We start from the raw sequence: 21,504 nt of genomic DNA, 5'->3' as shown, positions 1-21,504 counted from the left end.
AGCCTTTGCCGTGCTTTCATGCTCCACTGATTGTACCTTTTGCGGCACGTTGTATGGACGGCAATCATTTAGTGTTCAATTACTTTTATCAATGTTGCATTTGAGTAAGAACATAATAGCATGATTTCCAACCTCGTGTCTATACTTAAAAATTGATATTGTGGTGGTAATAGCCGTGAGCTATTGTTCGTTGTCATTGGTTAGTATGGATATGATTCGGGAGTTTCTTTGTTCGGTCAAGGTCCTCGTTGATTTCACGTTTTCGAGAAGCATGCGACAGATCGTGTGCTTCGCTAAAACTCAAAAAAAAGAAAGATAGCCCTGGATACTGAGACCGCTCAGAGCGCAGGTAAGAAGAGCAACAGACAATTGAGACTCTCTATGGTATGTAAGAAAACTATTTAACGTAGTAAAAGTAAATGGCAGCTGCAAAAGTCATTAACATGGTCATAGTCAGATTGAACTTGAATTCTTCGTCTTGTTCGATTGGGGTGACTTTGGCATCCCACTTGGACCTCTCCAAAGTCAAACGGTATGGTTCTGTTTGGACTGGGTTGACGCCCTCTGGCAACTTGTTCTGATACATCTCTTCGATGAACTGTTCTATCTTGGCCACCTGGATATTGATTTTCAGGTAGTTTGGATCGTCGACCGGGATCTTAGCCTTGAGTTGACGCAAATAGTGTTGGAATATCTCCACGCAACCGCTCAATGTTCTCGATTTCAAAATGAGGTAGCAGGTGGTTCCCTTTCTGATCTTGACGTTGGTCTTCAAAACGTCGGGATTGTTGCACACAAGCTCCAGGGTTGCAATGGCCATGACTTGAGGTATAACACAAAACTGGAAAGTTGACTGTTCTCTCAAAGAGCTCAGATACGTCAAGACGTCTATCACGTGACCGAGCGCATTCAATACCAATGCGTTAATACACTCAATACCTTTGCGTTGAAGTTTTGGATTGCTGGAACTGAAATCGACTAATTTATCAGCAAACTGCGACCAGACTTCACGTGGCCAGAATGAGCGGCCATCTTCCAAATCCTCAGCGTAATCTCTAATGATATTAGTCTTTTGTAGGAAAAGGCCCATACTTTCGAATAATTGCGTGTTTCCCTCATATAGAGAGGAAGTACCAAACTTTGCATGAACAATCATTTGGGTTAATCCATCACCGACTAATCCTGCAACGTAATGACAGTACAGGTCGTAATCTTTCACAGTTTGAACACCATTTAGATTGAAATTCTCATCGACAATATAATCCGCCATACCGTTCCCCATTTTATTTGTAATTTCCTTGATGATCTTTTGATAAGCAGGCTTCAATTTATGATATTCCTTTAGGATACAGGGAAACTCAACCAAAACAGCCCGATCCTTCTCATTTGGGCCGTTGCCGTTGAATGACCAATCTTCGAGGTCCAATTTCGAATCAAAATCACGCAAAACTTTTACTTTCAATTGCGGATCGATGGTCATATCATCTTCAACAGTATCCAATGCACGTAAAACTAAGTAAAATAACATAATAACATTACGTAACTCAGGATGTAGTTCCATGATAACTGCAGCAAATGACCTTGAGGTCAAGTTCAAGAGTTCATAACATCTGATCAATTCAGGCGTCCCCCTAGTGTCTTTGTTCGTGAACAAAGGTTGTCTAATGTATTTCAATTTTAGGGCTGATTTAAGCTCAACTGGATGCGACAGTAAATCAACAATTTTTCCCATTTTTCAGATCTCACAGATATAACGAACAGCACGCTGACCTAGCACACTTTAACCAGCTATTGTAGTGTAAAACTGCCCTGTTTTTATTCACTTGACTGAGATGACATGGTTGTTTTTTTCAACTTAACAATCAATCTACTGATTTCCATTCGGACCGTAGTTTCGTTTAAGGAACACGAAGTCGCTTCATACGCGAGAGCTTAAACGTCAGTATACAGAAATGGTACAATTCGTTTGAACCTATTGTCTTCCTATTTGCTAACCGAACAGCTAGGACATCCAATGTCAGGTTAGCAGGCATGAGTAACGATTGTTTGCTTACCTCCTTTCTGGCACCGATCCGTATTCTGCTAGGGACCACCTTTCCTTTGCCATTCTCATAGCACACTTGACGTAACATTTGAACAATTCCCTCACTAAAACTAACTCCTGCTAAATCTCGGAGTGAGCACCATCACTTCCTTCATTTGTCGTATTGTGCTTTCGTTCAATTTTAACAGTCGTAACACCAAAGCTTTTTGTGTTTTTTCTCAGTTTACATACTTTCCAATACAAAGACAAAAAGATAGAAATTCTTACTAAACATGAATTTCAGTAAATAGAAGGCAAGAAATATAGAAAAACAGAGATGACTTAGATCTAGAAGCATTTGCTTTATGTACAGGTGTGTATAATATGCTGAATGCATGATTGAGCGTCAAAGTACTGTTTTTAGCAGATTCAGGGCGTTCGGCAATGCCTGTGCCTGGATAAGAGCGAGTTCCTGGGGAGTAAACTTCGCCAGAACATAGTCAGCTACTATTTTTGGATCCCTTTCGAGCGGTCTACCAATACCAACTGCAAGTCGATAAAAATCACCATGACCAAGATGGCTGTAAATACTTTTTAGACCATTGTGACCTCTTAAACTTGTACCTGGCTTTCTCAATTGCACTTTACCCAGCGGCAAACTAAGTTCATCATGAACAACCACATGCTTAACATTGCCGTGCTTGGTTAGCTTTCGCCAAAGAGGTACCACAGTTTTACCGCTCAGATTGATAAAATTAGCGTCTGACCGTATTAGCAAAAGGTCGGGAGGCGCACTTAGGTAGCCTGCAGCTGCATGAGAACATTTTTTAAACGATTTGTCACGATTAGAGTCGACCAATTTATCCTTGAGCAGGTCTAGCATCATTAAACCGGCGTTATGCCTTGTCCCGCCGTATTGCGGCTCGGGATTTCCAATACCTGTTAGGCAGGTACTCAAATATCTTATGGGGAGTCCTCTCCATTTTTTTTGCTTAACGAGACCATATTTTGCTGATAGTAACATCAGCAGTATATTCTTGTTCTTTTTGTATTTATGGTTTCGATATTTTCACTTTTTTCATTTCTCCGCCCTAGCATTGAAAAGATAGGAAGTGTAAAAGACCTAGAAATATCAAGTGCTTTAAAACTCGAAAAAAGGAAGGCGAAATAACAAAAAACGGTCGAAACCCTCATCTGAGTGGTTTGGTCAACTAAAGAAGCATCACAATGTCATCGAATAATAGAAAGAAGCTACTGCTTATGGGTCGTTCTGGGTCGGGAAAGTCATCTATGCGGTCAATTATCTTCAGTAATTATTCGGCTTTTGACACACGTCGTCTGGGAGCCACTATAGACGTAGAACATTCACATCGCCGTTTTCTGGGTAACATGACGTTGAATTTATGGGACTGTGGTGGTCAAGATGTGTTTATGGAGAATTATTTTACTAAGCAAAAAGATCACATATTTCAAATGGTTCAAGTCTTGATACATGTGTTCGACGTTGAATCACAAGAAGTCATAAAAGATATAGAGATTTTCACAAGAGCTTTGAAGCAACTTAAAAATTACTCGCCAGATGCCAAAATTTTCGTTTTATTACATAAGATGGATTTAGTCCAAATAGATAAACGAGAAGAATTATTTCATTTAATGATGAAAAAATTGCAAGAAACTTCAGCGGAATATGGATTTCCAAATCTGGTTGGATTTCCAACATCGATTTGGGATGAAAGTCTCTACAAGGCGTGGTCAAGTATTGTATGCTCGTTGATTCCTAATATGGCGATACATCAAGCCAATTTGAAAAAATTAAAATCAGTGATGAATGCTTGTGAAATAATTCTGTTTGAAAGGAGTACATTTCTAGTAATATGTTCAAGTAATTCGTCGCATGATGAAGCACTCGATCCTAAAAGATTTGAGAAAATATCAAATATAATGAAGAATTTTAAGCAAAGTTGCACTAAATTGAAAAGTGGATTTAAGACACTTGTGATCAACGATAATATTTATGTCAGTGAATTATCGTCAAATATGGTATGTTTTGTTTCTTTGAACAATTCCGATGAATGTCAACAAATGGTGCTGGAAAATATTACCAAAGCCAAAGAATTTTTCCAGTAACGAATTTTTAGTATTAATATTTCATATTGGAAATGGGAATGGAATATATATATATTACATTATACACATCGTAGAGTGACAATTTACACATATATGTAAATGCGAACATAAAAATAAATAATCTTTTGAAATGAAATGAAGTATGAAATTCTAGAAAATGATGTCCGTTACGTTATTTTGTTTTTCCTTGACTTACTACTATTATAATCCCTTGAAGAAGTCTCTCTTGAAGAAAGCTAATTTCATCCAATCAGCAATGACCTTAAATCTTGACCTTGCAGATAAAATCATTGTCAGATATAGGATTCTCCAAATGTAAAAGGTAATCAAACCTCCGCCAGTATAGAAGGAGCGCTTGCCATAAGTAATATTGGCGATTGCCTTTTCGGCACCCAGGTAGGCTAAAGCACCATAATGAACATAGTTGAAAGGTTTAAAGCCATTTTTTTCGAATAGTAAATCAGGTTTTGAAGTTTCGTTAGTCAACTTAGCATGAAAATCGGGTAATTGAGCCATTTTATCGAAGTTCTTAGCTAAGTATTCGGCCTCTTGATGAGCCACTTGAGCAGTGGGTGGTAAACCTGCAAATGCATTATCACCAACAGCAAAAATATTATTCGAACCTTTGACTTGTAAGAATTGATTCACCGCAAGGGCTCTTGTGCAACTATTTTGTTCAGGAATCTTCTTGAAAAGATCGGTAACAATTGGCCTAGCTTTATTACCAGTGGCCCAAATCAATGTCCCGTATGGGATAATTTCTTCTGTTACTGATCCATCATCATTTTTAGTCTTTGCAATCAAATGTTTCTCCTCGACCTTACCCACGGCCGTCTTTAAATGGATTTTGATGGATGTTTTCCTCAAAACCGACTGAGCATACGAAGACAGTTTTTTCTCGAACATGTTAAGAACAATCGGCAAAGCTTCAACTAAATGGATTTGAATATCTTCAGCCAGAGATGGTAAGAACTTCTTGAGATCCTGGTGAACATAATCCTGCAATTCACCTGCAGTCTCAACACCAGTCGGACCGCCACCTACGACAACAAGCGTCAGTAATCTTTTTCTTTCTGGGTCACCCTTTGGCAGTAAATTCGCCTTTTCCAAATTACTTGCAAACCTTTCTCTGATTTGCAGAGAATGGGGAATTTCTTTCAGGAAGTTACCGTATTTCTCAACACCAGGAATACCAAAAGTGTTAGGTTCCGCACCAACAGCTGAGATCAAATAGTTATACTTGATCTCCGCTGCGTCCTGCTGTGAGATACCCAGGAATTTTTCATCTTTCGTCAACTGCTGCACTGTTGAAAGCGATTTGACGGTGACAGTATTTCTATCAGGGTTTATGGACGTGGCTTCCGCCTCGTAGTACGACACGTTGCCCTTTTTCCTCAATGCGAAGTTGACCACTGGCTCGATAATCGATTTTTCATCCACGGTCCCGACCGGCGTAGATGGCAGTAATGGCGTGAAAAGAAAATAGTTCCGGGGCGATATGATGGAGACGTTATACTGCTTCGTGTCGATGTGCTTCAAAAACGAAATAGCACCCCACCCAGACCCCAATATAACCACCGTGGGCTTATCATTGTACTGAGTGTCGATAACTTTCACGGTCTTGAAGGAGGTGGGTCCAGTGCTTCCAGCACTGGACCCCACATCCTCCACACTAGTAGTCCTTGCCTGACCGCTCGTGGAGGCTAATCTGATAAGACGGCTGCTAGCCCTGTAAGCGGGCTGTTTACCAATGATGTGCGACAACATTAATTACTGAGACTATACCACCGATTGTACCGGCAACTGTACCAATCCTATTTCCCTAGATCAAGATCTTCCCTCCCCTTCCGAATACACATATATATACCCAACTACGCAAATTACGCAACTACGCAGCTCATGCTATCGAGGGAATAACCACCGACAGCTGCTACCACTGCCGAATCGGCGATCATTCCTTCCTGTCTGCCTCTGAGCCTACTACGTTTCCCACTTTCTGTTCCAGTAGTCCCAGACGATTACAGGTCGTGTTTGGTGAATATCGTTACGATAATACCGAGGGAATAACTTTTTACGGTGCGCGGCTTTCCCACGCCTCTCCACGGACGGATTTTAGCGCTTGTACAAGGGGAAGCTGCGATGTGAAAACTCGGAGTCGTGTGGGGTGGGCCTCCGATTTCGCGTGTTCTGATTGGCCGATTGGCCGAGCAGCGCAGTGAGGGTAACACCTTCGGTCGGGCTCGCTCGACATCGGTTACCCGACCGGAACGGGTAACCCTCTTAAAGGTTACCCGGATGGCAACTGCGGTTACCCCGACCGAAGGTGGAGGAGGTACTTTTTTGCATCTATCTGCTACTGGCAGAGGCGGTGTTGAAGGGTTGTAGAAATCTGATATATAGCCGCCGACATTGAGTTTCAGCAACCTCACTCTTCGGGGATAGAGCGCTGAGCAGTGGCACACAAGCTAAGCAACGAGACGATGTACCGATGTGCCAGAGGACTGCACTGTACTGGAGCGCTGGCGAGGACCAAGGCAAGCACTGGAGCAAGAGCTAGGATAAGGAAGTCACCACCGCAGAAGGGACGGCTTGCTGAGGAAGCGACAGCGCTGAGTGGCAGTATCAGTGCCCACGAGATTGGCGCAATCTCAAGTTCTTTCGTTGCGAGGACACGGGAGCTGGAACCGGGTTTAGAGGTCAAACAGCTGTCGCAGATTAGAGCCCAGTTCCAGGAGAGGTACGATGCGAGGTACTTGAGGCCATCCAAGCAGTGGGTGCGACAGCGGGGAATTGGCGGAACTGCGAGCTCACGCCAACCCAACAAGTATTTGATTAATGAATGCGCGGAGCGCATTCATAAGCATGATTTGCAATTCGATGCCAGTGCTCTCTCCCGTGGACCTCTCAGGATCGGCGATCTGGTGTTGTTGAAGCAGCATTTCAACGAGCTCAGCATGTGTGTGGATGTGCCCAGTAGCACTTTGGATCCACGTTATACGTTTGCCGCGGTGGACGGAACATTAAAGTTTGCTTCAAAAAGCTCAGTGCTGCTACGCATGCCCAACAACTATGGAAATCATGAAAATGAAGGCAAACTTCTTGCGAGGGAAGCCAAACACGACTTTGCACCGATTGGTACTATCAAGAACTCCCCCGACGAAACAATAGTCTTGTCGACAACTGCGCGCCAGATGGTAACAAGTTACTTACCGCAACAAATTTCAAAATCAGCATGGAGCCAGTTACCGCTTGTTCTCAAAAACTTGGAGCAATTGCATAGGTCGCTGCAAAATTTTGCAGGACCGGTGAATTTTCCTTTTGTAAAGTTGGTCCAATTGGTTCAAAAAAACATGAATATGCACGTCACAGCAGCGTCAACGTTAAGCGAAATTCTTGATTCAGCTGTCTTTTTGGCAACCTATTGGGCTGTGCGGTTACAGCAAAAATTTCACTTGTGGGGTGAAATCCAATTGAACAGAGCTCTGCTCACGCCAATCTCCGTGACAATACTTCCTTTCGAGTCGCAGCACGTATATTACACTAACGTGGTAAAGTGTCTCAAATCTAATAATTATAAAGATATTAATGACTTTGCGGATCTCGTTAATACAAAAGATTTTGTCACAGTGGTAAGTAGGTTTCCGCATATTATTAAGCTTCTCGAAGATTATGCGTCTGGTAATTTGGAGAATATTGAATCAATCATATCATTGATTTCTACAATATTTAGGAAAATCGATAGCTTCAAGGATAATGATATAACTAAGGATTGCTGCCACGAATTATTAATTGAGTTGACCCCAAATAATAGTCTTTGGAATCCCATGCATTCAAATTTAACACTAGCTTTACCGCCATCTTCAAATCTTACGAAGTCGCAACAAGTTTTTTTTGATCTCGTAAAGCCTCCCCCAGAAACTGCTTTAGATGACTTTGAAAGGTTCGATTTTAAAGATCTGAGAGTTTACTGTATTGACTCTGATGATGCTCATGAGATAGATGATGGTATCTCCATAAGAGAGCTTGGAAACGGTAAATTCACTCTTTACATTCATATCGCAGATCCAGCGTCTCTTTTCAATGAATCTAGTCAGCAGGATTCCTATGGTATTGAAGACGAAGTGCTTAAAATAGCGTCTAAAAAATGTTTTACCACTTATTTACCTGATTTAGTTGCTCCAATGCTACCTAGGAGTTATTGCAAGGCAGCCGATTTAGGTAAAAACGATGATCTAACGAAAACAATCACTTTTTCCGTTGATGTTGTTGTTGCTCCAGATGAGCAGTCGATGAAAATTCAAAACAACACTTCGCAAATAAGACTAGGGCAAGTGTCGAGATTTCCACAAGTGTCTTATGATTCCGTTGATAGAACCTTAAAGGAGACTAGAAATTTGATACAAGATAAATGGTCCATAGAACAGAAAGAATTGAAAAACTTACATCTTATCGCTAGATTGTTACGGGAAACGAGAGTTAAAGAGATGGATGCTGTAATATTTGGAGATGGTTTCAATAAAGGCCTGGTAAAAGTTTCCGATGATAGCCAAAAAATATCCTTTGAGAACAAGGTAGAAACAAGCTCTGTGGTTCTTGTTACTGAAATGATGATTCTTGCCAACACTTTGTCCGGAAAATTCTTCTTTGAAAATAAAATTCCTGGAGTGTTTAGATCTTATCAGCCATTAATGCTTGGTGATAGGGCTCAGAATGAATATGGTCAAATGAAAGCCAAGATCAAGAAAGGCATACTGCCAAGTTTCAAAGATATCACACTTTTGGCTTCTTTACTGAATTCAAGTTTTTATTCTGCCAAACCAATGTCACATAATATGATTGGTGCTCCCCAATATTTAACTGTAACTTCACCGTTGCGTAGGTTCCCCGATCTTATAAACCATTTACAGTTACACAGGCATATTCGAGGACTGCCCATTTGCTTCACTCAATCAGAAATTTCAAATTTGGTGGATGACATTCAATCAAGAGATTCTATCTTAAAAGATGCTTCTCGTCAGGGAGCAACTTACTGGACACTAAAGTTTGTGAAAGACTCTTTGAAAAATGATCCAAATCAAAGATTTGAAGTTATGGTAACATCTGTTCCACAACTGGGTTTGGTGAGGTGTATTCTACCTGATTATCCAGCAGCAAGAGGATCTTTAAAACTAAAGCCTTCAGAGACAAAACCTCCTGAAATAGGCAATACCGTTGCAAATTGCAAAATTACTAAGATCGATTGCCTGGACGGGATTTTGGAACTAGAAGTATAGGGTACAGGGTATCATATCTGCATTGATACATGTAAATATCTTTTTCATATCTTTTCACGCCGCTCCACCTGCCACCTGTATATATTATTGTATTCTATAATATGAGCGCTAAATTACACTTTTTTCATTTTTGTCAATATTTTGTAAGATGGTGAGATTTAATCATTTTACCCTTTTAGGAAAAATCATAAACACAAAAGAACATGTTGTTCCAACATAAATAATAAAAAAATGTGGTATAATGAGTTGTATCTTAAGGAGTTTACTTCAAAATTGTCTTAGTAAATTTTGAGTTGTACAGTTGTTCATCAGACTTGTTCGTGGAACTGGTGTCTTTCGCTCACAGAAACATGAATGGCACTTCGACAAAACTATCACATCCCGATGACGAAGCTCCACTGCCTAAATATACTTCGAAGATATGCTCTCCCACAAAAAGGACTCTGAATAATAAGAACTATCTAGCAGAAGAAGCACCAGTCTATAATCGAAACGATCATACGAGGGACCTCCCACCAGTGCCGGTTCCCGTTTTCACGAATAACCCAGAGAGCGCTCGAAATAGTAATAGCAATCGGCAGCGTCAAGATACTAAGCTAGGACAGTATCATACTGGATTTCATAGGTTAAGTGATATTAAGGTGGGGAACAGCAGATTAAGATCACGACCAAATGCTCAGCAATACCACCAGCAGCAGCAACTTACATATGAAAATGCCCGCAACAATGGCAATAATAATGTCAAATTTTCCTCTAACCGACTTGCCAAACCAACTACGCAGACCCCAAAAATCTCAACTTTTGTGGAGATACGTGATTCATCTGAAATTGTTGTACCCAATCCGGCTCAAAAACAGCGAATTTTAGCAGAGAGATACTTCTCAGCGCCGATTGATTTCGCAGAGTTACAGCGGGAGACAGGGAAACATAAACCCATTATCAATATTGTAAACACTAACTCACCAGGACAACCAAAAAACGGGCAAATCTACAAATTGAGTGTACCCATTTTATCCTCTCACAAGGGTTATCATGTTATAAAAGATCAAATAAAAGACATTTATCGATCCAAATATCAAGTTTCACAACCGCTTTATGCATTTGGAAATGAGAATGTCAGATATTCAAGTTTAAAAGATTTAGAGAGTAAAGATATTAACAATGCCAGCAACAAGTTTAGCTCAAAACGACTACAGAGTACACAAGTTTTAGACCGCCAACTTCTTGCTGCATCCAACGGAAACGATAGCTTTGAATTAAGTTTTGATGGAAAAGCATTGGATCGAAGCGACATTTTCCGCATGGTAGACTCGTTTACTGTTGCTTTATCTGATGACGATGACGAGGACAAAATCATAAATGCAGCGAACAAAAACCTTCTCCCTTCAGAAATGACAAATTCCGTTTACTAAGTCATCCTCAAGATGAGAGGTGTGACGTGTTTTTTCCCACAAACTTTTCCTGAAAACAAAATTGATACTCTTCATTCTTTTTGCATTAACTAATATATACAAGGACTTGTTTAATTTTTTTATGAACCCTATCATATCGGAACTCTCTTTTCTACCGTAAATCCAGGATTTGATTTCCTCTGATTTCTCTGTTCTTCTTTCGACAATGCCTTTTCCGTAACTTCCACACTGACCAATTCCTTTATCTTAACCAGAGATCCCGCACAAGCTGGTGTCGCTCTTCTATAAATGACTGAACCTCTTTTACCGAGTCCTAAACTTTTCACAATGCTCCTGCTTGATTTAGGTACACCTATAAGCGACCTGCGTAAAACAACTTTGTAAAATGCCATAACTGTAAAACCTATTTCACCACAGTATCAGGTAATGTCGGATTAAAGCACTCCTTCAGGTCTCCAACGTATTTGGCGGTAAAGCTGTGTGAATGTTAAATCATGCATAGTTCTCGGCTTTATTACCATTTTTCATTTTTCATTTTCAACTTTGGTATCTTGCTGGGAGCTGCGGTGCGGGTAACAAAATGGACTACTCACAAAAGATTAATACAGAAAAACCACTGAGGTCCTATGTAAGGTTGATGCTAGCGCATATAACCACTTGATTAAGTGCTTGTCAGCACTATCAACTGTCATGTATGTCCGGCAAGGTAATGTCCTGATAATTTCGTTGTTGCGAATACAAACTTTGATTATCAACGTATAGTGTGACCTCTTTGGACTGCGACGGACTTTTCAAAGATGAGTTGTAATTGTCCTTCAAAGGTCTGTGTACTCCAGTTGATCAAATTAACAGCGTTTGATCGAGCTTATCTCGTTGAATTGAATAGCCACAATGCCCACAGAAGAATCAAGTAAACCTGAAAACAACAAGAAAGATGTCGAATGTACATTAAAAAGACAGAACGCTAAAATGAAGAAAAACGATGACGGTGAGCAGAAACATGATCAACATCAAGCAACAGACACCACAACAGCCAGCTCATCTGAAAAGAAACAGAAGAACAAGGGAAAAAGTAAGGGCAAAAGTGGAAATAAAGTATTGTCCCCTGAGGAAGTCGCAAAAGTGAGAGCGAAAAGGAAAGCCGCTAAAGAGGCCAAGAAAGCAAGTTTGGAGGCCCCGGGCGCTGATGTTCCCCCAGAGTTGAGGTTTATCAGACGTCCTATACTGACATTACATGATGGAGAACCATTGACCGGGTTTCAGTTTAGCTTGATGACTTACAACTGTCTTGCGCAAGCGTTAATCAGAAGAAAAATGTTCCCGGATGGTGGTGATGCGCTCAAATGGCATCGAAGATCTCAAGTTCTAAAGAGAGAGTTCAAACATTACAATGCAGACGTGATATGTTTGCAAGAAATCGACTATATTCAGTATGAGAATTTCTGGAAGTCTGAGCTTGAAAAACTAGGGTATGATACTCAGTTCAACAGAAATGGTACGAAAAACCACGGTGTGTCAATTGCATGGAAACGTGATTTATTTTTTATGACTGACAGAATGTTTATAGATTACGACAAGGAGGCTTCTGGCGATATTCCTCCACGAACAGTTACGAAGAATGTTGGCCTTGTACTGTCGCTCAAGTTCACGGAGAAAGCTAGACAGCAGTTTCCAAATAAAACCATCAGGAGTGGAATCATTATTGGAACCACACATTTGTTCTGGCATCCATTTGGAACATATGAAAGAACTAGACAGTGCTTCATTATTTTAAAAAAAATGAAAGAGTTCATGCACAGAGTCAATGTTTTACAAAACGATGCGGATAATGACCTCTCCCACTGGTGGCCATTTTTTTGTGGAGATTTCAATTCGCAACCCTACGATGCTCCTTATTTGTCAATGACGTCTAAACCGATCGAATACAAAGATAGAGCCTTGAAAGTGATACAATGCAGCACTTCTTACACATTTTCGAAGCTTAGGGAAGGTATCAACGATGGCGATGAGGAAAATGGAAATGTCGAGAAATTTGGTAAGAATCAACCTGAAACACCAGTACCTGCAGAATTTAATGCAAACGAACAGCAGAAGGAACTAGTGAAAGAAATGGAGCAGTTACAAAATAGCCTGGATATGAGAGCCATTTCCTTGTACTCTGTTGCATATAAAAAGGTTCATGCGGAGAATTCGGGTTTGGATAATGATCGTGGAGAACCGGAGATTTCCAATTGGGCACATACTTGGAGGGGTCTTCTTGATTATTTATTTTTGATCAAGGATTGGGACTTTTCGGACAAAAAAGAAGTTGGATCATTGAATAGCTTTGAAAAGGAAAACTCATTGAGAATACGTGGCTTATTACGAATGCCATCAAGTGAAGAAATGACAGAACATGGCCAGCCTCATGTTGCAGAATATCCAAGTGATCATTTGTGTATGATATGCAAACTAGAGTTATTACCATAAGCAGATACATACGATCTACCCGTTCCAATTGCGGGGCTTCTTGATACTTGGTTTGTCAATCAGCTCGGACGATTTTATTTTTTGATATATCTCATTCCATTCAATGAAATATTCGCTTAGTTTTTGCCCTTGAGGCTCGTTCGATTCTGCAGACGCTATTATTTTCTCTCGTATCTGTGCAATCTTACGAATCGAGTCATCCTCCGATAACAATTTTTCTGTTTTCTCTTCAGATGTATTTAGATACGCTTCATCCTCAGTTTGCAAGAGGTAGTCATGCAGAACTTTGAAATGTCTTTGTATTCCGGGATTTTTGAATTCGGAAGGCTCGTAGCCGTTTTTCAAGTTAAAGTGACTCATAATATTCTTCGTTAACTCCTTGACTCTCCTGTATTCTGCTGTACCAGCGAGATTTTCCATGGGTACAATGCAAGGAAATTTCCTTATTTCATCCAAAAATGGTATTCGGCGCATGTAAAAACCCTCGTTTCGACTAAATGAATCTGAAGGACTTAAAATGAACATTGCCGGATTGGAGTTGGTTTTTGTTTTACCCCAGATAATAGCAGATTTTTTCTTTTCTCTCATATTTTTGAAAAGCGATGCCAAAGTCCTGATAGACCCTTCATAACTCGATTCATCAGGAACCACAAAGGCAGGCTTATCAATATTATTATAGTACTGTGTGCATTTACTCGTGGCGCGAAAACCAATGATCTTAAGGAATGAGTTTTCGCCAGCATAATCTTTCGTCACTGTAGCAAGCTCTTCATCTGAAAGAGCTATGTTCAAGTCGCCATACGGGAAAACCTTTGTCAAGCCTTCTTTTATTTCTTCACCGGTATTGGCGTTCAAAAATTTTCTTCTTGAAAATGCTTCTTGTCGAATATCTTCTTTCTCGTAAACTAGTTTATACTTAACTCCGGCCTTCTCATGGCTGACTATCGAATAGCCTTTGATACCGACAATAAAACTTGAGCTTTCTTGTAATATTAGGGGACACTGAAACAGAATTCGTTTTATTTCCTGCTTTCTGAGTACTCTTGATTTGATAATAGATGCGGATATTGGCTTCGTATTTGGACCATCAAACTCAGTATCTGTATTTGAGCTTAATCTTAAGATCTCTGAATAAAACGCGTCGTTGAATGGTCTTTCATTTGAACCTATAAAGAACGTTGTAAAGCCAATATAGTAATCGTTCAAATCATTAGCTAAGTGACTGAGCCTTGACTTCGCATTGGGATCGAATGATTCCGGTGGAGAATCGTCATCGGTGAAAAGGAAAACTTTTCTATTATTGAAACTTTTTTGATCAGGACTTTCTTGAGTGTATTGCAATTTGGTGAGCTCAAATATCGATTCAAGAGGGGTCCGTCTGTCATAGCTAAACGGCAGAAACTCCTGTATAGTACATCTACCACAATCAACGTCTTCCAACAAGTCGCTCAGTTGCTTCATATCCCTCGCGTTTAAATCTCTTAAAGGGAAGTATTCATAAATGCCATTTTCATCATCGTTCTTGAAGCAGTTGTAAAAGTAGCAGCCAAGACCAGTACCTGGTCTTGTAATGATCAGTTGTGACATCAATTCAAGCAATGTCGTCAAGATTTCAACAAGCTGCATCCGATCATTAAGTTCTGGGAGCACTTGAAACATGCCCTCTGAGAGTTCAATCAGGAAAACGATGCCCTCGTGTGCATCATACTTTCTATAGCTTGGAGATTTTTCTTCGATATTGCCCTCCATCTTCGTCCCTGAAATACCTGCCAATGACTAAAAAACGCCCCAGATTATTCTGTAATGACAGAGCCAAACCAAATCAAAGTACGTGAGCACGTTTGCAACCAACACGTCTTTCTTTACTGCTCAAAATCGATTCATTCTTTAAGTGGTTTCAAAGGGTTCACAAAAATATAAGCTGTTTTTGATTTCTTTAGCGCCGAAAGAAAAAAATAAAAATATATCTCCCGGGGGCGAGTCGAACGCCCGATCTCAAGATTACTTTGTTGTTTCTTCAACACACATTACAGTCTTGCGCCTTAAACCAACTTGGCTACCGAGAGTACAGATATCTTGATCAGCCAAACAAACATTAGGACCATAAGATAATAAGAAATGGAGCAATGGTTCGTGACTCTTTATTAAGAGTCAAATAGATAGGGACAGTATATTTGGAAAGAAGGGTTTCTCCGGAGTTATTGATAATAACTTGTTGAAATATAAATCGAGATTGTAAGATATATTAAAGAGATGACTTATAAGAATCAGAAAGAGACAATTGGTCTGTAAAACAAAATAAACGAAGTCAGATGAAACCCTAACAGAATGTCAATCGATAATGGAAAGATATCGGATGATAATCTATCACGAGACGTTTACAACTCAGGAGTCTGACTACGAAGGAGTCTATGGCATGGAACATGAAATAACAGTTGTACTGTGGATTCTATGGGACTAGAAATGGTGTGATGACGATGAAAATTCTTCACTCGTCGTCCTCTCTTATGGTTCAATAGGTGCGAAATGCTAGGTATAAATACTGACGTATTTTCCAGATATTAATCCAAGTTCAATTAGTCTTATCTCAATTCATGATATAGAAAACCAAGGAATTATAGAGAGATTGAAGTCCTTGACTTCCCATCTCATAGAATGAATTAAAAACTAAATGAAACGAGATTGAATATCTCAAATACGTCAGTATTCATACCTGACATTCTGCGCCTATTGAATCATAATTGGGATAACGAATATAGCATTTTTAGCCTTAGCAGTCCAGAGTTCGTGTTATCATTACACTCTTTTCTAGTCTTCCAGAATCTCTCGCAAAGCTCGTTACTTCTTATTCCATGTCGTCGATTCCTCCATTGTCGGACGCCTGAATTGCAAACGTCTCGCGATAGACTATCAGTCGGTAAGGCTGTAGGACCGATTGGTAACAACTTGCAGATCCGGGACCATTGCCATATTCATTGACAGATTCATTTTCAATTATTAGCACTTCTAAGTCAGCTTGATACAAAAAAATTGCTCACCATGCTTTCTCATATTTGTATTTAGTATTTCGTATTTCTCAGTAGATTCATTGTTCTGTCATATTTTAGGACCTGTTCTGAAGTAACATAGCTATACGTAAGAGCGTCCTCAGTAGGCCGAAAAAAGTCTTGAGAACGATTTAACCGATCCATCCAATTGAAACGATTAGTAAGAGGTTGGTTCTTTGCGACGTATAATTTTCAACAGCACTTTAGAGTCTCGTCTAACTTTGGAGTCGTCTCAATGTATCTCTTGTCAATCTTTCGATTTCAATATCTATTGAAACAGCTTGTACCATGCGCGATCATCCAAATAGTACTGTCGATGACGTTGGGCTGTTCTTTCTTCAGGTAATGCCAATTTGGCCTTCTTCATTTCACAGGCGATGTGCTGAAAAATTTAGACCGTTCAACAGGTACAAGCTAAATCGAATAACGCTGCAGCTAACAGATACACATTATGAGTATAACCGATGGACGAAGGTATACTTTCATCGTTGAGTGACGTTAATAAAGATCTCAAGAAAGAATACAAATCATTCAGAAATAGGATCCAAAGTATACTGCTGGACAATGCGTTTTTGAAAAAGAGTGTCATACCCAGATTCCCAGATTTCCCCCTGGTTCCGAATGAGAGATGTGGACTATGGTATTGTGATCCTAGCGACTTTACCAGGACTTCTTATTTCAAAAGTACCGATGGACACGTAAACATGTGGGATTTTAGTACCAGAAGGTTAAATTTCCATATTCTGCCTCTGATCGAAGAAAAGAACGGACTCATAATTGTAGACAGCACAAGACGTGGTAAGACTATGCCTGATGCACTCAGCAAAACTGTCCCCATTTGGTGCGCTGTGTTGAATACGCTCATGGTGGAATCAAGTCCTCAGAAGGTCGACAGACAGGTTCTTTTTTTACCTCCTGGAATATTAACGGTGTCTGAATGTGACAGAATTAGCAAGCGAATTCCTGAATTGGTTGATAAGCTTAAGAGAATTGATGTTATTGATGGAAAAACATTGTACCAGCGATTTAACGGTCGCCTTCTGCGACCCCTCTGGGTCTTTCCAGGATCTCCGTTACTTCAAGCGTCGACAGACCCATTCACAGGCCGGATAGTACAAGAAAAATGGGAAACTGCAGAAGACGAAAGAATCATCCCTATTGTATTATGCACAGTAAGTTATAAGGCTCAAGATGGGGTGGATAAGAGGCATGGTTTTACGTATGTACAGGGAGCTGCGGATGATCATGAACTATGGTCATGTGGATTGACATCCCAGATGCTATGGGATAATTTAAATTTTTTGGGAGATCCGACCAAATCAGATGACAGCCTCCATACTTTCGTGCGTCAACTAGTTTCTAAAAAGGAAAGGAACATAGATAGCTCAAGCTTTTCAAATGCATTTCCATGTATCAACCACATTACAAGAGAATTAGTACTGGGCCGAGTCGTGGACGGCCTTGATATAAAGTCAGAAATGGTTCGGATGCTGGCCCAAGAATATTCACTGGTGATAATTTTGAGCAAAAATGTTACATTATCAGTTGTCAACGAGAGGACAAGTGATATCATAAAAATATATCCGCTGCAAAGTGGTTGCAAACGCAGCTCGAAGGACCTAAGGGGAAAATTGCCTGAGATATCCTCTTTGATATCCAATCATATCAGAAGTCTTAAGTGCCGTGATAAACCCATCTTAGTGTCCTGCAATTCCGCTACAGACATGTCAATTGGTGTCCTGCTCTCTGTTCTCTGTAGTAATTACCAACTCGATTGGTATTTGCAAGCACCTACGAATGTTAACAAAATTATTATTCGTAAGCACCTCACCAAGCTCATAACACTTCTCGAGGACCGCAACGTAAATCCATCAAGAGCGACCTTGAATAGTGTCAATAGCTATTTAATGTAGCTGGTAATGTTGCTCAAAGTGTTATATTGAATTTGATATCACTAATGACGTTTGAAGGTCTTCATATGAAAAAATCAATATATTGCATATATAGAAAAATGACTAGTTGATATTAAACTGTTAAATTCGAGGTGAAAATCAAGTTGCAGTACATAATTCGATCGCAGAGATTTCCTAGCTTCCGAGCGCTAGCACAAATGTTGAGGAGCGTTTGCTTGGGTCCCAGCATTTTGAAGGCATACAATAGCAGGGTTGCTGTCGACTATTTGGCTACTGCCGTAGGAAATATTGACATTTCATCAGGCGCTAAAGAATACGCATTGGATAGAAATGTACCTGGTGCAGTAATGAGTTACCATGGTTCAGAAACGTTAAGTTTACAAGGAAGGTTGCATACGCTAGAAAGGGCGAACCCAATACCTTTCGCGAAGATTGACTCGCAATTGTGCGCCGGTACCGATCAGCTGAGAAAGGTACATATATTTCACCGACATTTGAAGGGGGGTCAACATGTAGCTTTTTTGATGGAAATTATTAGGGGGAACTCTTTGAAAGAGGAGCATGTTGGGGAATTGTTGAAAAATGGTGAGGTCACAAAGTCCGAATTTGCAACTTTCGTCAACAAAATTCTCTTAGAAAAAGACTTGAAAGCGCAATTATCGAATGACATTCCAGATGCTGTGCATACAGAAATACTAATGACTCTTTTCCAAGTATATTGCAAGACCATAGTGGGTGATACACAGGAAAGACTAACATCACTGCAAACGCACGATATCAATTTATTTGTCAAGCGATTTATCGATGAGGGACAATTGGGTAAAGCACAGATATGCTTACAATACATAATGGACAAACAGGGCCTAGAGTTTGTTTTGGAAAAGAGAGATGTGGGCACGATAAGACACTTTTTGCAATTGAGATGTGGCGCACTGCCAAAGTATTGGAAGCGAAGACTGAAAGCTTCAAATACTAGAATAAGCAAGCGCAAACGTCTAGGTGATAATAGCGTATCGTGTAATCTTTCAAACTCCTATAAACCTTTGGATGAAAAGTCTTTGTTGAAGATCATGGAATTTCTATTAGGCGAGACCTCGTCTCAAGGGAAATATTCAAGCTCCCTAGATGCCACAATAGTGTATTCTTTAGGTTACTTGGGTCAAATGCAACTAATTGATAAATTTTTAAAGAAAAAATGGCTAGTACCGACATCAGAAGCGGTTAGTGACGAAACTGCCAAGCCAGAATTACTAATAGCTGCATTATCCGCATATTGCATTCAAAATGGGAATATGGCTAAAGGATTGGAAATTTTAGATCAGTTCGTTAACAAGTTCCCCAATACTCATCTAGATAATGTCTTCTGGAGACGCTTGATTCAACTGAGCATTTGCATTGGAGATCCTAATGAGAATAAGAAAGGTGAAATCAGTTACGCGTGTTGGAACATTATGAAACAATGGCATCAAGGGAGAAATATAAGTATTCCATACGACCAGGGTATTTTACTACAAATGTATGACTTATTCAAGTCAACAAAAAACGGAAAAACTGCTCTCGATGTTATTTCAACTTGCTTCCAATCGTTTTATTTGAGTCCTGAGCATTTGCTTGTGCCTAACGAGGTAGGATTATTAAATAAATATCAAAAGCTTTGCATAAGAACAATGGCTCTTAAAGGTAACTATCATAAGCCTTTAAAATTCATCAAAGAATGGAGTATAAACGAAGGTAATAGGAAAGAGTTATATGATTACTTCATTACTCACAGAAAGAAATATGACCTACGGCAGGACAGAATCAGGTTGCACAAGAAGCTTTTACAAAAAAGATATGACGATATGGAGGAGGAGGACATGCTACTGGGAGGATTGTGGTAATACGCCAGCCAAGGCGATGCATGCAAATAAATAAAAAAATTAAATTACTCAATCTTGAACATAAATTGTATAAAAATACATTCTCTACTTACTAACGATTTTCAAATCGTTAAGAAACACAAAGCTTGAAAAGAACCACCAGCCGTACCTGAACCACGCCATTTGCGATTGATGTGCGTTTGTCATCGTTGCTAGCAGCGCTAGGTATTGGGGATAAGTATTGAATAACCTAATGCTTCCCAAATTGGTTCTACCGCTCAATTTCTCCATTGCGATGTGAGACAAACTCCTGATGAAAAAGCTGTATTTCAAAAGAGGATTTCTTGAGTGACTGTCCAAAAATATGGCCGAATGAACTTTTTCATTATCTTGGAGCATTCTTTCAACAGCGTGATGGCATGAAATGTGATTCAAATGCGACGAAACACCACTACCATCAAAGGATAAAAGAATTTCCCTGTCAGATCCTTGTGGAGAGAGTACCAGGCTCGTTACGGACTTCGATATATCGTCTGCATTCCACGTGACATCCATTCCGTCGGTATAATTCAATTGAAATAGCTCCATATTTCTGGCTGAATTCGCAAAGAGGAAGTTCACAGCCTGTCTGAGCTCTCTTTCTCTTGTGGTTCCGAGATTTTCAGCATTCCCTGTTGATAGGCAAACAATATTCAGACGAATATCTGCGGGCAATAAAAGATCCAATTGCTGCAGTGTTGGGCCAAAGAACATTATTTCGTCGTCGGGATGCGCAATTATGAGAGAAAGTGAGGTCTTGTGATTGCCCATGAAAACCGGCGCCAGCTGCTTCTCAAAGACAGCGACATTTGATGCGTGGATCCTTGAGCTTGCACACACATACACGACCCACAAAAGCAAATATAGCTTCAGCAGCTTGTAAAACATATATGAAGCCTTCATTGTCTGTAGTGTGGATGTTGCACTATATTACCTTATCCGTTCGTTTTTTTGTTCGGCTTTTCATTTCCGTCAATTCGCCGAATACTTCTTGCAAAGACATTCTTTTCAGCATAGCGTTTGCTTCAAGTGTTTCCAGATAATGATTATAGCGCCGTGTGCGCATCTATCTAAATCGTTGCTACAGCTTTGCTGCCACATCAGTTTATGCTCGCTCTCTCTGCTATCGGCTTTTTCTCTGGTGCTGTTTTTGAAGCTTTTACATCTTACTTGCACACCGTCCGTCTTTAGAAAGCCATTCCGGTAGGCTGTAATATACCGCTATGACCGCCTAACACATCTGGATTCCAGAACACATGCTGAGTCGATTGAAAAATTGGTGGGAGCACGAGCTCTTGAACACAGTTCACAGGCGAATTCGGGCGCAAAAGCAACCCGTATC

At 40.1% G+C, this 21,504-nt stretch overlaps 12 protein-coding genes and 1 non-coding gene across 13 annotated transcripts; 6 read left to right on the top strand and 7 right to left on the bottom strand.

Annotated features, from left to right (window-relative positions):
* Nucleotides 1–397: 397 nt before the first annotated feature.
* On the bottom strand, nt 398–1,732 carry ERG9 (bifunctional farnesyl-diphosphate farnesyltransferase/squalene synthase; the record flags this gene model as incomplete). Its single annotated transcript, XM_037288055.1, has 1 exon — nt 398–1,732. One exon carries the CDS (start codon nt 1,730–1,732, stop codon nt 398–400), a length of 1,335 nt encoding a protein of 444 aa, XP_037143950.1.
* A 697-nt stretch (nt 1,733–2,429) lies between these two features.
* Nucleotides 2,430–3,047, bottom strand: PTH1 (aminoacyl-tRNA hydrolase; the record flags this gene model as incomplete). Its single annotated transcript, XM_037288054.1, has 1 exon — nt 2,430–3,047. One exon carries the CDS (start codon nt 3,045–3,047, stop codon nt 2,430–2,432), a length of 618 nt encoding a protein of 205 aa, XP_037143949.1.
* A 203-nt stretch (nt 3,048–3,250) lies between these two features.
* GTR1 (Rag GTPase GTR1) lies at nt 3,251–4,150 on the top strand (the record flags this gene model as incomplete). The annotated part of the gene is made up of 1 exon (XM_037288053.1): nt 3,251–4,150. One exon carries the CDS (start codon nt 3,251–3,253, stop codon nt 4,148–4,150), a length of 900 nt encoding a protein of 299 aa, XP_037143948.1.
* Nucleotides 4,151–4,351: 201 nt separating this feature from the next.
* On the bottom strand, nt 4,352–5,917 carry NDI1 (NADH-ubiquinone reductase (H(+)-translocating) NDI1; the record flags this gene model as incomplete). Its single annotated transcript, XM_037288052.1, has 1 exon — nt 4,352–5,917. The coding sequence occupies one exon, from the start codon at nt 5,915–5,917 to the stop codon at nt 4,352–4,354; it is 1,566 nt and encodes a 521-aa protein (XP_037143947.1).
* A 713-nt stretch (nt 5,918–6,630) lies between these two features.
* DSS1 (exoribonuclease II) lies at nt 6,631–9,423 on the top strand (the record flags this gene model as incomplete). The annotated part of the gene is made up of 1 exon (XM_037288051.1): nt 6,631–9,423. The coding sequence occupies one exon, from the start codon at nt 6,631–6,633 to the stop codon at nt 9,421–9,423; it is 2,793 nt and encodes a 930-aa protein (XP_037143946.1).
* A 350-nt stretch (nt 9,424–9,773) lies between these two features.
* On the top strand, nt 9,774–10,835 carry HG535_0C05710 (uncharacterized protein; the record flags this gene model as incomplete). The annotated part of the gene is made up of 1 exon (XM_037288050.1): nt 9,774–10,835. One exon carries the CDS (start codon nt 9,774–9,776, stop codon nt 10,833–10,835), a length of 1,062 nt encoding a protein of 353 aa, XP_037143945.1.
* Nucleotides 10,836–10,966: 131 nt separating this feature from the next.
* On the bottom strand, nt 10,967–11,227 carry MRPL33 (mitochondrial 54S ribosomal protein uL30m; the record flags this gene model as incomplete). The annotated part of the gene is made up of 1 exon (XM_037288049.1): nt 10,967–11,227. The coding sequence occupies one exon, from the start codon at nt 11,225–11,227 to the stop codon at nt 10,967–10,969; it is 261 nt and encodes an 86-aa protein (XP_037143944.1).
* A 499-nt stretch (nt 11,228–11,726) lies between these two features.
* On the top strand, nt 11,727–13,304 carry NGL2 (RNA exonuclease; the record flags this gene model as incomplete). Its single annotated transcript, XM_037288048.1, has 1 exon — nt 11,727–13,304. The coding sequence occupies one exon, from the start codon at nt 11,727–11,729 to the stop codon at nt 13,302–13,304; it is 1,578 nt and encodes a 525-aa protein (XP_037143943.1).
* Nucleotides 13,305–13,319: 15 nt separating this feature from the next.
* On the bottom strand, nt 13,320–15,053 carry YKU70 (ATP-dependent DNA helicase YKU70; the record flags this gene model as incomplete). Its single annotated transcript, XM_037288047.1, has 1 exon — nt 13,320–15,053. The coding sequence occupies one exon, from the start codon at nt 15,051–15,053 to the stop codon at nt 13,320–13,322; it is 1,734 nt and encodes a 577-aa protein (XP_037143942.1).
* Nucleotides 15,054–15,270: 217 nt separating this feature from the next.
* On the bottom strand, nt 15,271–15,370 carry HG535_0Ctrna4Y. The gene is made up of 2 exons: nt 15,331–15,370; nt 15,271–15,307 (listed from the first exon to the last, which is right to left on the bottom strand). It is a non-coding gene; the product is annotated as a tRNA-Tyr (tRNA).
* Nucleotides 15,371–16,815: 1,445 nt separating this feature from the next.
* On the top strand, nt 16,816–18,264 carry RIT1 (tRNA A64-2'-O-ribosylphosphate transferase; the record flags this gene model as incomplete). Its single annotated transcript, XM_037288046.1, has 1 exon — nt 16,816–18,264. One exon carries the CDS (start codon nt 16,816–16,818, stop codon nt 18,262–18,264), a length of 1,449 nt encoding a protein of 482 aa, XP_037143941.1.
* A 197-nt stretch (nt 18,265–18,461) lies between these two features.
* AEP2 (Aep2p) lies at nt 18,462–20,144 on the top strand (the record flags this gene model as incomplete). Its single annotated transcript, XM_037288045.1, has 1 exon — nt 18,462–20,144. One exon carries the CDS (start codon nt 18,462–18,464, stop codon nt 20,142–20,144), a length of 1,683 nt encoding a protein of 560 aa, XP_037143940.1.
* Nucleotides 20,145–20,228: 84 nt separating this feature from the next.
* On the bottom strand, nt 20,229–21,065 carry GPI12 (N-acetylglucosaminylphosphatidylinositol deacetylase; the record flags this gene model as incomplete). Its single annotated transcript, XM_037288044.1, has 1 exon — nt 20,229–21,065. The coding sequence occupies one exon, from the start codon at nt 21,063–21,065 to the stop codon at nt 20,229–20,231; it is 837 nt and encodes a 278-aa protein (XP_037143939.1).
* Between the last annotated feature and the right edge of the window lie 439 nt (nt 21,066–21,504).

This window comes from Zygotorulaspora mrakii, chromosome 3, assembly GCF_013402915.1.
Source record: "Zygotorulaspora mrakii chromosome 3, complete sequence".
Classification (NCBI taxonomy): domain Eukaryota; kingdom Fungi; phylum Ascomycota; class Saccharomycetes; order Saccharomycetales; family Saccharomycetaceae; genus Zygotorulaspora; species Zygotorulaspora mrakii.
This window is presented reverse-complemented; position numbering and strand designations above follow the sequence as displayed.